This window comes from Callorhinus ursinus, unplaced genomic scaffold, assembly GCF_003265705.2.
Source record: "Callorhinus ursinus isolate GAN/ISIS: 27379988/994484 unplaced genomic scaffold, GSC_fseal_2.0 scaffold25, whole genome shotgun sequence".
NCBI lineage: Eukaryota > Metazoa > Chordata > Mammalia > Carnivora > Otariidae > Callorhinus > Callorhinus ursinus.
In genome coordinates this window covers 8,941,853-8,958,063 of record NW_027397087.1, presented here as the reverse complement: position 1 = coordinate 8,958,063, position 16,211 = coordinate 8,941,853, and the positions used below count along the sequence as shown (strand labels likewise).

General features: G+C 45.0%; 2 protein-coding genes across 3 annotated transcripts in view; both read left to right on the top strand.

Moving 5' to 3' along the window:
- The window catches only part of PLA2G4E (phospholipase A2 group IVE), a 67,421-nt gene extending 62,826 nt beyond the window's left edge, over nt 1-4,595 (top strand). For both annotated transcript variants that reach the window (XM_025883553.2, XM_073876857.1), the window contains exons 18-20: nt 853-1,019; nt 2,270-2,453; nt 2,904-4,595. In XM_025883553.2, coding sequence (XP_025739338.1) covers nt 853-1,019; nt 2,270-2,453; nt 2,904-3,124 — 572 coding nt within the window. In that variant the 3' untranslated portion in view covers nt 3,125-4,595. The remainder of the gene's footprint in view (nt 1-852; nt 1,020-2,269; nt 2,454-2,903) is intronic.
- An 11,042-nt stretch (nt 4,596-15,637) lies between these two features.
- The window catches only part of EHD4 (EH domain containing 4), a 76,124-nt gene continuing 75,550 nt past the window's right edge, over nt 15,638-16,211 (top strand). Inside the window, exon 1 of the mRNA XM_025883554.2 lies at nt 15,638-15,981. Coding sequence (XP_025739339.1) covers nt 15,746-15,981 — 236 coding nt within the window. The 5' untranslated portion in view covers nt 15,638-15,745. The remainder of the gene's footprint in view (nt 15,982-16,211) is intronic.

Here is a 16,211-nt window from a genome sequence, read left to right as displayed (position 1 = left end):
AACCCTCCCTGGCTGCCCACCTCTGCCTGGATAAAGGAGAAGGGCACGTTGGGGCTGCCATGGAGAAATGGTGGCAAAGCTCCTCTGACCATGTTCGTAGGGGTGGGGGGGAAGGGGGGCAGACTCTCCTGAGGGCGTCTTCCACGTTTGGTGAGGTTCTGAATGTAGGTGGAGCAGTGTTGGTATTTAGTTACTTGAATCTGTACAACAATCCCAACAAGTAGAAGTTGGGACCCTGCTGGGGAAATGAGGGCCCTGGCTTTCTCTCGTTGCTCTGGGGGCACCTTTTAATGTGAATGGTGCCCCTGAGAGTTGGGTAGGGATGGTCCAGCTCAAGAACCCCCAAATGGTAAGTGGCAGAGCCAGGTCTTAAATTGTGGTCATGTAGCTTCAACTCAGTGCCCCCTCCCCACGCTGCTCAAAAATTGATTTGCCCCCATCACTGGTATTTTCCTTGGCCACAGCCTGCAAATGGCCGCTTTGACCTGGCCTAAAAATCCTCATTCTCGATGTCTGGGGCAGAAAGGGCAGCTGGCCCTGGGCCCAGGGTGTGCACTAATTTATAAGATAGTTTTATACCCCTGCAACCCCAAACCTCTGTGGCTGAGTCAGAGTAGTTTTTCTCTGTGTGTTCCATAAAAGACTTGCTACAACCCTAAGATAATGCTATTCTTTATCAGCCCACCCCAAGGGACACCGGGACTCACCGGGGGTCCTAGCTGGAAGGGAGAGGGCCCAAAGCCCAGACCCAGGTGAAGCAGCTCCAGGCAGGGCATTCTGTCCACAGAATGGGACCATCCACTGAGATCAGGGCACCAAGGCATGATGGTAACTGGAAATCCTGGCTTTCAGACACGGTGCTAGATGGTTTCCCAAACCAGCTGACAGAGTCTGTGAAGCACTTGTGCCTGTTGGACACCGCATTCTTCGTCAACTCCAGCTACCCACCCCTCCTTAGGCCCGAGAGAAAAGTCGATCTCATCATCCACCTCAATTACTGTGCTGGGTCCCAGACAAAGGCAAGTGTGACAAAGAAAGGCTCCTGCCTGAGCAGAAGCGCTGTGCCTCTTCTGAGACAGGCCACACACTGAGCCTTCACGAAACTGGGAAATGGGAGAACGTGCATTCCCCACAGGCCCCAAGACTTAGCATCAGAGAAACTCAAGCAGCTCTACCCGATGTAAGGTTAGCCATCCAAACCTCAAGGGGCAGCCAGCTGGCCCTCACATGCAGTGTGGCCTTTAAAGAGACCCAGGGAGCGAATTCTAGTTTTATTTCAGCAGTTTTATTATCTGACCATTTGCTGCATTTGGCAATTCGTCAGCTGCAAAAAAAACAGGAGTTCTTAAAAATAACCTTAATGGAGTCCAGTCAATTCTAAAGTTTTGCACCACTTCAAGAGTTTATAATGTCCTATTTTCAAAATAATCACATTGCCCTTTTCCTCAGGAAATATGACCCTCCATGTGATTATATTAAAAGCCAGGACCAGAGGTTTTTGTTTATTTTTTCTCTATTTACCTTTGAAAAGTTCTGGCCTTTTAAGGGGAAGAAATTGTGTTTTGGTCTCCTTTAGTACAGTCCTATCCTGAAGCCCAGGAAAGGGGCATAGAGACAGAGGATAAGCATGACACCAATGATGAGGGGTCAAGTTTATAAATGAGTGACGGCATGCTTTCCTACACATGCTCGCCCTTGGTCTTTACACCCGCTCTTCGAGGTGGATGGCCCAGCTACTATTATTCCTGGGTTATAGGCCGGGGAACTGAGACACAGAGAGAGGTCAGTGGCTTTGCTCAAGATCACGCTACTAGTGAGCTTGGAACGGGGGGCAGAAGTGAGGGAATTCTGACATTATCAGTCCACCGCTCTTTCTGTTACATCATGTTTATAAAGATGCCCTTTCAGAGTCCTTTCCAGCCTTGTGGCCCTTCGTCCGTCCCAAAGGCCATGCACATCCCACAGGAGCCTGGCCGGACATGGCCAGATGTGGCAAAGCTCCAATCACCCTCATGCTGCCGCCCACATCTACCCAGGTCTGTGTTTGGGTGAAGCATCATTGAAAGGGCTTCTGTCCACCTTCAGAAGGAGCTTGTAGTTGGACCCACACCAACTCTCAGGCTCTTTGCTCTGAAAATAGCCCAAAGAGGCAAAGTAGTTGGAGACCTGAGTTGTTGGCTGGGGAAATCAGGAAGCTGGATCTAGAGCTCCAGGTTGCTTACTCACTCCCACCCTTGCTAATCCTCCAGCGTGTCCTGTTCTATTCCAGCCCATGAAACAAACCTGTGAGTACTGCACAGTGCAGAACATCCCCTTCCCCAAATATGAGTTGCAAGAGGACGAGGAAAACCTCAAGGAGTGCTACTTGCTGGAGAACTCCCAGGAGCCTGATGCCCCCATCATCCTTTTCTTCCCACTCATCAACGACACCTTCCAGAAGTACAAGGCCCCAGGTAAGCCGCCTCTGAACTCGGTTCCCACCATCCACTGGCCTTGGGCCAAGAGCTCCTATGTTTGGACTTGTGCGGTCTTCTGACTTTGCTAACAGGGAAGCCCAGCTTAGCTCTGGTCTGAACCAACGTTGGCTTTGGAAGAAAACAAAGCCCCCCACCCCTGCATGAGCCAGCAATGTCACCCTCTACTCTTGCAGTCATTCAACATTTATTGACATCCCACTAGGTGCCTGGCTCTGTGTCCTGCCAGGGTGGTCCTAAGATGGTCAAGCTGCATCCCTGCCCTGAGGAGCATGGAGGTGTGCATGTGCACGTGTGTGTGTGTGTGTGTGTGTTCCCCCATGCATGCATGTGTGTGTGCCCACGTGTGCTGGGACAGGCCAAGGGGAGAGAGACAGACACAAGCCCTTACAACCTTCCGTGTATAGCAAGTCCTTCTGCTGCCTCCAGGTGTGGCGCGAAGCCCCGAGGAGCTGGAACAGGGCCACGTGGACATTTATGGCCCCCAAACTCCATACGCTACCAAGGAGCTGACATACACAGAGGCCGCCTTTGACAAGCTGGTGAAGCTCTCTGAGTACAACATCCTGAATAACAAGGACAAGCTCCTTCAGGCCTTGAGACTGGCGGTGGAGAAGAAGAAACACCTGAAGAGCGAGTGTCCCTCCTAAGTCCCAGCGAGCCTCACCGATCTCGTGTCTGCTTCTATGGTCAGAGGCGTGGAGCCCACTGGGGCTGACCAGCTTGCTCAGCCGGCTCTGCTCTCTGGCAAGGGGTATAGGCAGGCTGACCTGGGCTTTTTATCAAAAAATAAATAAAAATTTTAAAAAGTTGAGGGAGATAGAGAAAGAGACAAAAGGAACATAACACAGGCATGTGTTGGGATTTTAGACCCACAGGAATTTTTTTAAACCTTTCCCTGCAGGGAAGGAGGTCCAGTAGCCACAGGGTCCCACACATGCCCCAAGTATGGAGAATAAAAGCATGGCCTGTGGAAGAGACAGGTTCCCCAGAAACCTCGGCCTGTGAGCTGGAGCTCAAAGCCCCCTTGATTCTACTCCCCTCGGCCTCCTGGCACAGAGCGCCTCCAGGAATGAACAAGAGGAGGACCTAAGAGTACTCCGGGTTCTCTGGAAAAAAACGCCTTTGTAAAATTAAGGCAATCATTATTTTTATAGGCTACTATATTTTGTGGGTTTCGTTGTTTTGAATCAGGGTATTCATAGATAGTGTGATGATCTAGGAGATCTTGACCGAGCACTAGACCGAGAACTGGTCTCTTCAGTAACAAAGCCAAACAGGTGACGGGCAGGTCTCAGCAGTCCCCCTCCAGCCGCTCAGAGCCCCTGGACCACTGATCCCTGGGATCTGAACCAGGCAGCCTCATCTGAGCACCCAGCTCCAATGACATGCCCGGCAAAGCCTGCACCTGCAGCTCAAGCTCTCGGAACAAGGATCTGGGGTGCAGCTCAGGGATGTCTGAACAGGGAAATGGAGTCAGGCATCAGGCCAGCACTCGCCAGCCAGCCTGTCCCAGGAGCACTCCTCGGTTCCCTTCTCACCTTCCTCTCTGGTTTCCAGATGGGATTATTTATTTCTAAATGGGATTCCTCTTATTTATCACATAAACACCATGGCCAGGACATCCCTAGCTCTCGGAGAGTTGCCCTAGGCAACTCTCAACGAGGAAGACTCAACCCTTAAAGGAGTAGGTTAGCCCTGAGGAAGAAGCCCATCTGTCCTTGCAGAAGGTTGGCAGACAAGTCACTGGGAAAGCCCTGGGACACAGAGAAGCCCAAAGTATCCAGGCCTCCCATCAGGCTAGGAACTTGACTAAAGAAATATGTAACCTGAGCCATGGAGATGTCCAGGCCAATGGAAGGTGTGACCAGAAAGCATGAAGCCCAGCAAACCTGGAAGACTTGGCCCTCTTTCCTGGCCTCTATGCTCCCGAAGCAGTCCTTGGGTTGCTAGGAAATGATGAGTGGTGACAAGTAACGAAAGTCCAGAAAAAATGGCTTCCAAAATCCATCCTTGCTACTCAAAGTGTGGTGGGGGACTGGTTAGACATGCAGAGAAGCTCAGGCCCCACCTCAGGTCTGCTGGATCAGAATCTGCATTTTAAGGAGATTCCCACCTCCCTTCTGCGCACCGCCCACATCCCCATGAGGCTACACATATTAAATTTCAGCGGTGTGGATTTATGCCCTACTCTCCTACAAGCTTGGAAAGCAGGAATCCATTAATGCCCCTAACCCACTGGTAAACAGGGCTCCTGGACCTGCAAAACTGGTCCCCACCCAGATAATTCGGACCTGGGATGCCGCCCATCCTCCACGCCAGAGCAGCCAACAGCCTCCACTTTGACATCTTTTCTCTCCATCTGCAACAAACAGGCTTTCCTTAAATTAGAGTGAGCCACACTGTAAGACCTGTTTGCTGGACAGTGAAGACAGCCCTGCCTTGGATTCATCAAAGTGTGTACAATGAGGCTTATAAAAATCACTGTAGTATTTGAGCCCAGAATAAAATGGCCATGTGGGTAAATGCTGTTGACTCATCTTCATTCATTACCTGGTGCTGCAAAAGCAGCCTGACTCCTGCCCTCACCCCTGCCTGGGCTTCTCACACACCACTGTGTTCTGTCCCCAGTCCCCGTGAAAACACTTCTCCCCAAGGTCACCAATGTCCTGATTGCCAGATACACTGAGCCAAATGGCACCAGCCCTTTACAGGCCTTATCTTACTTGACTGTTCTCGATATTTGGCACCACAGACCACCCCTCCTTCCTGAAACCCTCCCTTCCCACACTTCCTTGCCAACAGCAGTTCAACCCAGTTCCGCCTGCAAATATTTCTTGCTTTCTCGCTGCATGCCAGTCACTGTGGTAGGCACTGGGACAATAAAAATGATTAACAATTGACCCCACACTTCAAGGAGCTTCCTTCTCGTCCCACGTAGAAGAGCTTCATCAAAACAGAGCCTTGCAAAACAAAGGGAAATTTCGGTATTAGCCGTGTACACATGAGGAACGCATTAGGGGCTGCCAACTAGGCTTCCCCCCAGAGGGAAGGGGCCAGGTTTGCTGGACACCGTCCAGCCTGGTTTCCTTCTCACTTTCCAGCCCTTCCTGTGGTCGCACCTCCCCTGCTCTCCATTAACTGCTGGTATTCCCTGAGGTTCTCTCCTTAGCTCTCCTCTCTTCCCACTCCGGACTCTCCTTAGGCAATCTCATCTACACCCAGGACTTCAACCACCACTTCTATTTTGAAAATTCTCAAACCTTTAGCTCCAGCCAAGCCAGCTTCCTAAGTTCTTGTTTCATGTATTCAAAATTCTATACCAGTTAGCATGACTTTTCATTACATAATCAAAAAGATAAAAAAAAACTTTTGATCTTTTGATTCTTAAGAGTATCTTAAAGAAGATAGAAGAAATTGATTTATCTGTTTCTTAGCAGATACCCAGGCTCCTTTCAGCTCTTGCTTCTGCCATCCTCAAGTTTGCCTTCTGGTCCAGTACGGCTGCTGGAGCTCCACCCATTGTGTCCACGTTCCAGACAGCAGGGAGGATAAAGGGATCTGAACTCCTGCTGACAATGAACACACCAATCTAGCCCTGGTCTGCCTACCTCTGAACTTCTTTTCTATGACAGAAAACTAAACTTTTACCTTAACAAGATAATGAGAATTACCAGTTGTCCCAATTATCTATTGTTGAGCAAACAAACAAAACAAAAACCAAAATGCAGGCACAAAAGAACCACCATTTGATTATGCCCACAGATTCTATGGATCAGGAATTTAAAAAGGGCACAGCAAGGGCAACTCTTATTCATGGGTGGGGCTTCCCCTGAAACGACTTGAACTGCCTGGGGAGGGCTCAGATGGCTGGGGTCTGGAATACCTGGAGCTGAAGGGTCTGAGATGGTTCTTTCCTTCACATATCTGGTTCCTGGGTGACCGAAGGACAGGCTCAGTCTGACTGACTGTCGGAGCACCTTCACACGGCCTCCTCAGCATGGTGGTTTCAAGATCATCAACCTTCTTAAGGGCAGGTCAGGGCTCCAAGAGCGAGTGTTACTCGGTGACAGGTGCATGGTGTATTATGGTGTATTATGGTGTATTATGACCGAGTGTCAGAAGTCACAGAACATCACTTCCACAGTACGCTATTGGCGGAAGCACTCACAAGCCAGCCTGGATTCAAGTGGATGGGACCAAGATCCCATCTCTCGATAAGAGGCATGTCGAAAAATACGTGTGGCTTTATTTTAAATCCCAGCCTGCAGTAATCGAATCCTTAAGGCTGACCCTCCCCTCTCTTCCACTAAGGGAATGTCACATTTTGGGTTCTGTTATGGCAGATTCCATTTCTAGGAACAAATTCAGTGTTAGGAATTACTTTCTTCTCTCACTAGCAGAGACCTAACAAATAGGGGCTTCAATACATTCATGTCAAAGAAGCCCACAAGGAGGCCATCCAAGGCGGGCATGGCATGTCCAGGACTCATCCAGGATTCTGCCCCTCCCAGCTGTGATTTACCTTCCCATGTGTAGTCCTTGGCCTCATGGTCCAGGATGGGCCCTGAAGCTCCAGCCATCATATCCCTACCCCAGACTACAAGAGAGAAGGGGAGAGCAAGATTGAACTCTTTTCTTTCTAAAGGGGACTTCCTGCAACTCCCACACATCCTTCAGGTAACCTATCAGCAAACAGCCCTTGCAAGGTCTTATGATCACACTTAATTGCACAGAGACGGGAAAATTTTGTTTTTTACCTGGGTGGCAATGTGCCTGGCTGAAAATGAGAGTTCCGTTGCTGAAAAATGGACCATGTGTAGGCAGCTGGCTGTCTTACTGCAAGTACCTCCCAGACATCTCCACCTGCCGTGTCCTATAAGCTGTATCTCCAAGTGGCAGCAGTGACCTGGGTAAGTGGCCACAGAGAAGGGAGAGGTGTGTCTGAAAATGAAGGGGGCTCTTTGCAGGCCAAAGTACCTCCTCTAATCTCTTTAGCATGTGTCTCTCAGGACTTTAACTACTCTGGGACTTAAAGTATCAGAGTAAGACACTGCACTTGTTATGCCTGAACACCATCTACAGCTAACCTTGTGAGGGGCGCCTGGGCGGTAAAGTCAGTTAAGTGTCCAACTCTTGATTTCAGCTCAGGTCGTGATCTCAGGGTCATGAGATAAAGCCCCATGTCGGACTCCGGGCTGGGCGTGGAACCTGCTTAAGATTCTCTCTCTCCCTCTCCTTCTGCCCCTCCCCATGCTGCTCATGCCCAGGAGCTCGCATGCTCTCTCTCTCTCTCTCCCTCTCAAATAAATAAATAAATAAATAAATAAATAAATAAAGCAGACCTTGTGAACCTCAAATTACCAAGGATAAGAAGGGAAAAAAAAAAATCTTCTGCAAGAATTACGATTAAAATTTCCATATAGCAAAGAGAGTTGAGTCTTACTGTCAAAATACTTCTTTCATGAATTATTTAATCCAACAAAAATCCAGGTAACTAATGGCACTCTCTGTAAAACTACCTGAAATAGGATTTAGCCTGAAAAAACAATTCGATTCAGATGAAAAGGTGACTGTAACTGGGATTGTTGAGTCTGAAGAAGGAAAACCAAAAGAGGACTCCAGCTTGCAAATGGATGCGAGATGACTGTCCTAAGGCGCGCCCGTCACTCTCCTGCTCCACTGAGGACAGATCAAGAGCACGAAAGCGGGGACTGCGGTTGTCTGAAGACAGAGAAGGGAGAAAAGTAAGACATTATGATGGGTCCTCTGGTTCCAGGCTCTTTCAGGACTTTCCCTGGTTTTAAAGATTAAAGGCAGTAACTTTTTTTCTTCCTTCAAATTTTTCTCTGGTTATAAAACAAGAACATGATTATTGTGTAAAATCTGAAAAATGCTAAAGCACATAAAGAAGGAAACTAAGATCATTTATCATTCCAAAATGCAGAGATCATTACTATTTTGGGGTTTGTCTCTCCCATGTTTTCACTTCCTCACTTTAAATTTTTTTTCAAAAGTACAAAAATCCTATACATTCATTTTTTTAAAAATTGTGGTAAAATATACATAACGTAAAACTTACCACCTTAACCATTTTTAGGTGTATAGGCCAATAGTGTTAACTATGATCTCATTGTTGTGATCTCCTGAATTTTTTCATTTTGCGAAACTGAAACTCTATACTACTGAAAACTCCCCATTTCCTACTCCCTCCAGTCCCTGGTCACCACCATTTGACTTTCTGTTTCTACGAATTTGACTACTTTAGATACCTCATAAAAGTGGAATCATATGCTATTTGTCTTTTTGTAACTGGTTTATTTCACTTAGCATCATGTTCTCAAGGTTCTTGTAGAGAGTGGCATATGACAGGACTTCCTTTTTAAGTCTGAATAATATTTCATTGTAAGTATATACCACATTTTGTTTATCCATTCATCCATCAATGGAAACTTGGGTGGCATCCACCTCTTGGCTATTGTGAATAGTGCTGCTATGAACACGGATGTGCAGTATCTCCTAGAGAACCTATTTTCAAGGTTTTGGGATATATACCCAGAAGTAGGATTACTGGATCATATGGTAGTTCTATTTTGAATTTTTCAAGGGATTGCCATACTGTTTTCCATAGTAATTGAAAGTATTCTCTCCTGTAATCTTTTTTCCACTTAAAAATATATTCTGAGTATTTTCCCAGGTCATTTACATTCTTTTTATATGACACAATTTTCAGAGACTGCATAGGAATCCATTATCTAACGAATCCTCCATGGAGGGACAGTTAATCACAGCTTTTCACTATTATGTGTCATGCTGATAAACATGCTTTAGATAAAGCTTTACATTGATTATTTCCTCAGGGCAAAATTTCTGAGTCTAGAAGCATGAGCATTTCTAACAACTAATAAAGGTATAATCGACACATGATAAACCACACATATTTAAAGCACACAATTTGATGAGTTTCTGCAGATGTATACAACTGTCAACTTTCACCACAATCAAGGTAACGAACAAATCCTTTGTAGTCATGCCCTTTGTAATTCTTCCTGTGCTCTTCCCCTGCTGCGTCATGTGGTAGGTATATGGTTTACTTTTTAAGAAATTGCCAAACGGGGTCACCTGGTTGGCTGTCGGTTAAGCGTCTGCCTGTGGCTCAGGTCATGATCCCAGCGTCCTGGAATCGAGCCCTGCATCAGGCTCTCTGCTCAGCTGGGAGTCTGCTTCTCCCTCTCACTCTCCTTCTCTGCCCTACGCCTCTCAAATAAATAAAATCTTAAAAAAAAAAAAGAAATTGCCAAACTGTTTTCCGAAGGAGTTGCATAATTTTACATTCCACTATCAACGTATGAGAGTTCCAGTTGCTCCACATCCTCACCAACAATTGGTATGGTCAGTCTTCTAATTTTAGGCATTCTAATAGGTATGTAGTAGTATCTTTTGTTGTGGTTTTTTTAATTTGCATTTTCCTAATGACTAATGATGTTGAACATCTTTTTATGTGTTTATTTGCCCACATATCTTTTTTGGGGAAGTATCTGTTCAAATTTTTTTTCCCATGTCTTAAATTGGGTTGTTTTCTTATTATTGAATTTTAAGAGGTCTTTACATTCTGGATACAAGTCCTTTATCAGATATGTAATGTGAAAATATATTTTCCTAGTCTGTGCCTTGTCTTTTCATTCTCTTAACAGTATCCTTCAAAGGTCAGAAGTTCTTAATCTTTTTTTCTTTAAATTTTTTATTGTTATGTTAATCACCATACATTACGTCATTAGTTTTTGATGTAGTGTTCCGTGCGTAACACCCAGTGCTCCAGGCAGAATGTGCCCTCTTTAATACCCATCACCAGGCTAACCCATCCCCCAACCCCTCCCCTCTAGAACCCTCAGTTTGTTTTTCAGAGTCCATCGTCTCTCATGGTTCATCTCCCCCTCCGATTTCCACCCCCCTCACTCTTCCCCTCCTGCTATCTTCTTCCTTTTTTTTTTTCTTAACATATGTTGCGTTATTTGTTTCAGAAGTACAGATCTGTGATTCAACAGTCTTGCACAATTCACAGCGCTCACCATAGCACATACCCTTCCCAATGTTTATCACCCAGCCACCCCATCTCTCCCACCCCACCCCCACTCCAGCAACCCTCAGTTTGTTTCCTGAGATTAAGAATTCCTCATATCAGTGAGTTCATATGATACGTGTCTTTCTCTGATTGACTTATTTCGCTCAGCATAACACCCTCCAGTTCCATCCACGTCGTTGCAAATGGCAAGATCTCATTCCTTTTGATGGCTGCATAATATTCCATTGTGTATATATACCACATCTTCTTTATCCATTCATCTGTCGATGGGCATCTTGGCTCTTTCCATAGTTTGGCTATTGTGGACATTGCTGTTATAAACATTGGGGTGCACGTACCCCTTCGGATCCCTACATTTGTATCTTTGGGGTAAATACCCAGGAGTGCAATTGCTGGATCGTATGGTAGCTCTATTTTCAACTTTTTGAGGAACCTCCATACTGTTTTCCAGAGTGGTTGTACCAGCTTGCATTCCCACCAACAGTGTAGGAGGGTTCCCCTTTCTCCACATCCCCAACATCTGTCGTTTCCTGACTTGTTAATTTTAGCCATTCTGACTGGTGTGAGGTGGTATCTCATTGAGGTTTTCATTTGGATTTCCCTGATGCCAAGCGATTGAGCACTTTTTCATGTGTCTGTTGGCCATTTGGATGTCTTCTGTGGAAAAATGTCTGTTCATGTCTTCTGCCCATTTCTTGATTGGATTATTTGTTCTTTGGGTGTCGAGTTTGATAAGTTCTTTATAGATTTTGGATACTAGCCCTTTATCTGATATGTCATTTGCAAATATCAGAAGTTCTTAATCTTGATGAAGTCCAATTTATTAATTTTTTTCTCTTATGGATCATGCTTTTGGTATCATCTAAGAAACCTTTCCCTACATAATATCCAAAGATTTTCTACTGTGTTTTTTTTTAAAAGATTTTATTTATTTATTTGACACAGAGAGAGAGAGTGAGAGCACAAGCAGGGGGAGCAGCAGAGGGAGAGGGAGAAGCAGGCTCCCCGCTGAGCAGAGAGCCCAATGTGGAGCTAGATCCCAGGACCCTGGGATCATGACCTGAGCCGAAGGCGGACGTTTAACCAACTGAGCCACCCAGGTGCCCCTGTATTATGTTTTCTTCTAGAAGTTTTATAATTTTAAGTTTTACATTTATGTCTATGGTCATTTTGAGTTAATTCTTACATACAGTGCAAGGTGTGGAACAAAGTTTATATTTTTGCATATGGGTATTCAATTGTTCTAGCATTATTGGTTGACAAGACTTTTTTCATCCATTGAATTGCCTTTGCACTTTGTCAAAAATCAGTTGACTATAGATGTGTGGGTCTATTTCTGAACTCTATTTATTTCATTGATATATTAGTCTATTTTTATACCAATACCACACTGTCTTGTCTTGATTTCTGTAGGTTTGTAAGTCTTGAAATTAGGTAGTGTAAGTCCTCCAACTTTGTTAATTTTTTCAAAGTTGCTTTGGCTAGGTCTTTTTCATTTACATATGAATTTTAGAATCAGCCTATCTGTTCTTACAAAAATAACAGCCTGCTGGAATTGCACTGAATCTGTACATTAGTTTGGAGAAAATTGACATTTTAACAATATTGAGTCTTCTGATCCATAAACATGGTATATCGTATATATCTCCATTTATTTAGGCCTTTTTTTATTTCTCTCAGAAATACTTTGTGGTTATCAGTGTATAGAGCTTGCCCATTTTTTTTTTTTATTAGAGAGAGCACACACAGGAGCAGGGTGGAGGGGCAGAGAGAGAGAGAGAATCTTTTTTTTAAAAAAAAGATTTTATTTATTTATTTGACAGAGAGACAGTGAGGGAACGCAAGCAGGCAGAGGAAGAGGGAGAAGCAGGCCTCCCACTGAGCAGGGAGCCTGATGCTCTATCCCAGGACCCTGGGATCATGACCTGAGACTAAATCAAGAGTCAGATGCTTAACCGACTGAGACACCCAGGCACCCCTAGACCTTGTACATTTTTTATCTGATTTATCCTTAAATATTTCATATTTTTGATGTTATTACAAGTGACATTGATTTTTTTATTTCACCGGCCCATTGTTCATTTCTGGTATATAAAGACATAGCTGGTTTTTGGATATGTGTATTGTATCCAGCACCCTGACTGAACCCACTTATTAATCCTAGTAGCTTTTTTTGTAGGTTCTATAGAATTTTCTACATAGGTGGTCATATCATCTGCAAATAAAGACAATTTTACTTATTCCTATCCAAAGTGGATACCTTTTCTTTTTCTTATTGTACTGGTTAGAACCTCTAGTATGACATTAAACAGAAGTGATAAGTGTAGACATCTTTACCTTGTTCCTGATCTTAGCATTCAGTTATTTCATCATTAAGTACGATGTTACAGAAGTCTTGAATGTGTGTTTTCAAGATTTTTTTATAAGTATGGACTCCATTAAAGTGCCAATTTACACCATATCGAGCAATGTATGAGATGGTATCTTTTTCCACACTCTTGTCAACATTAGGCATTATCTTATAAAAATAAGTCTGCCATTCTTAATGTTATCTATTTATTTTAAATTTTTGTCTTTTGATTATTAATGGAGGTTAGCATCATTTAATGTTTATTGGCCAATTATATTTGTCTTTTTAGTTGCCTATGTCCTCTGCTCATTTTCTAATGGAGCATCATTTCTTTCCCAACAATTTTACAGTAGCCTTTAAAGTTCTAATATCCTTAATTAAATATATTTATTATATATGTCTGTTAATAGTTTTCCCAATTTGTCTTTTGCCTTTTACCTTTGTTTATGGATTTGTTTATTTTTTATATATACTATTTTTAATAGAATTTTTTAGAGCAGTCTTAGATTCACAACAAAATGGAGCATAAAGTACAGAGAGTTTCCATGTACCCCTGCCTCCCCAATATATAGCCTCCCACTATCAACATCCCATATCAGCAATATCCTGCACCAGAGTGTAATTGATTCATTACAGTCAATGAATCTAGTCTACAATGACACATCATTATCACCCAAAATCCACAGTTGATATTAGGGTTCACTCTTGGTGTTATATGGTCAATGAATTTGGACAAATGTATAATGACATTATCATACAGAATTATTTTCACTACTCTATAAGTCTTCTTGCTCCTCTTATTCATCCTTCCCTCTTTCTTAACCCCTGGATATCACTCATCCTTTTACTGTCCCCATAGTTTTGCCTTTTCCAGAATGTCATATAGTCAAATCATACAGTATGCAACCTTTTCAGATTGTCTTCTTTCACTTAGTAGTATGGATTTTAAGGTTTCTCTCTGGCTTTCCCTGACTTGATAGTTCGTTTCTTTTTAGCACTGAATAATATTCTATCAGCTGGTTGTACCATAGCGAAGTGTATCTAGCGAAGGACATCTTGGTTGCTTCCAAGGGTTGGCAATTATGAATAAAGCTGCTATAAATATCCATGTGCCGTTTTTGTGCAGACATAAGTTTTCAACTTATTTGTAAATACCAAGGGCTACAATTTCTGGATCATATGGTAAAGAGTATGTTTACATGGGTTTGTATATTTAAAAATACACTAAAGCTTTTACTTTTTTGTTGAGAAAACTGTCAACCTTTTCTTCATAATTTGTCTTTGGTTTTGATCAGAAAAGCTTTTCCCTTCCAAAATTTTATAAATCTTCACCTGTACCTTCTTCTAGTAGTTCTATGTATTTTATTTTTACATTTTAATCTTTGTTTTATTTTGACATGAGGCAGATATCCAAGTTCATTTTCCTTTGGCTTTCTTTCCACTTCCCTAGTTACATACAGCTTCCTCTAAATATTTGATCCACACAACAACTCCCAAGGAGTTCCCATTTTTACAAACAAGGAAACTGAGGCAGAGAGGCAGCTCATTGCATTTAAAGCCACATAGCCATTAACTTCTGTAGTCAAGATTCAAACCCAGGTCTTTTGATGCCAAGTCCTGTTCTCTCTCAGCAATTATAGTCCATAGACAAACAGCATTGGAAACACCTGAAAGCTTGTCAGAAATGCACACCCCTGAATCAGAATCTGCATTTCTATCAAGTTAGAGAAGTACTGTTGGGCATTGTGTTTCCCCAAATTTAGGGTGTATCAGAATCACCTGAGAACACTTGTTGAGCCCCATCCTTCCTCACAGTATTTTAACTCAGTGTGTCTGGGGTGATGACCGGAAATCTGAATTTTAACAAGCATCCCAGGTTATTCTTATGCAGGTGACTCCATGGATCACATCTGAGAAATGCTCTAAAACAACTGAGAAATATTCTCAAACTGTTACCTAGAACACCAAAAGTGATGGCTGATTATTTCTCCCAGTCTCAATTTAGACGTGTCCTTTTAACCTGAAAAAGAGAGAGCTAGGAGGTAATAATAACTCTTTACATGTCCATATGTGGTCATTAGGTTGTAATAATGAGGATGATGATTAAACTTTCAATTTTACATTAAATCAAATAAAGAAAAATAAGGGCAAACGGTTTTCAATCGATCCCAGAATTTAGTGGAGGCAGTGTGAAGTAGGAGAAATATCTACTCAAGTAAATTGGAGTCTCCTTCCCCTTATTCAAATCTTGTCAGTATGTCTGTGAGTCAAGGTCTCTTCACTAATAAAATGAAGGTAAATAATAACCTGCCAGCGGGTAGAAAGAACCTGCCTATCAACTTTCTGCACTGTTGTCCCCAGTATCATAAGACTGGAAGGAGAGACTAAGCCTCCGGAGGCTCATTTTTGCCAGCTCAGATCTGCCCGGAAGCCGACGCCACCTGGCCAGAGGTGGGGCTCCGGCGACCTAAAGGGGCCCCTCCTCTGACCCGTCTGCGCCCAGCGGCCCTGGAGACACCCTCTCCTCCGCCCAGTACCGCGGGGAGACTCCGTCATCAATAATTCATTAAGAACCTCCTCTCCATTGGCTGACGCCACCACCCGCCCTGGCAGCGGCCCAATGAGGAAGGACTTGAGCAAGCCTCCTGAATAGTGAACGAGCTGCCGTGACGTAACGGCCGGAGATTGGCTGCGACGGCACGAGGCGGGGCCAGCTCGGGCGGCGGCGAGAGCGGCTGGGGCAGCTCAGAGCGAGCCGGAGAGGGTCGAACTCAGAGCGGGGTCGGAGCGCGGGGCAGGCACTGAGAGGGCCGGCGCGGGGCGCGGACCGGCTGCAGGATGTTCAGCTGGATGGGGCGGCAGGCGGGCGGGCGCGAGCGCGCGGGAGGCGCCGACGCGGTGCAGACGGTGACTGGCGGCCTGCGCTCGCTCTACCTGCGCAAGGTGCTGCCGCTGGAGGAGGCGTACCGCTTCCACGAGTTCCACTCGCCGGCGCTGGAGGACGCCGACTTCGAGAACAAGCCCATGATCCTGCTGGTGGGCCAGTACAGCACGGGCAAGACCACCTTCATCAGGTAACCCGCCCCGCCCGCTCGTCGCCCCTGCCGCGACCCCTGCTCCCACCACCTAGGTGGAGGCGGTCCTCCCCACGTGTGCGTGTGCTGTCACCAGCCTCCCACCGCCTCGGACGTCCTGCAGCGCCCACTCGCCCGTGCGGAATCCCCTCGCGGCCGTTTCCCCCTCCAGCATCGGCGTGAGCTCAGGTTCTCCGTCCAAGCGCGGTGCCCGGGAGCCCTCAGCCTCG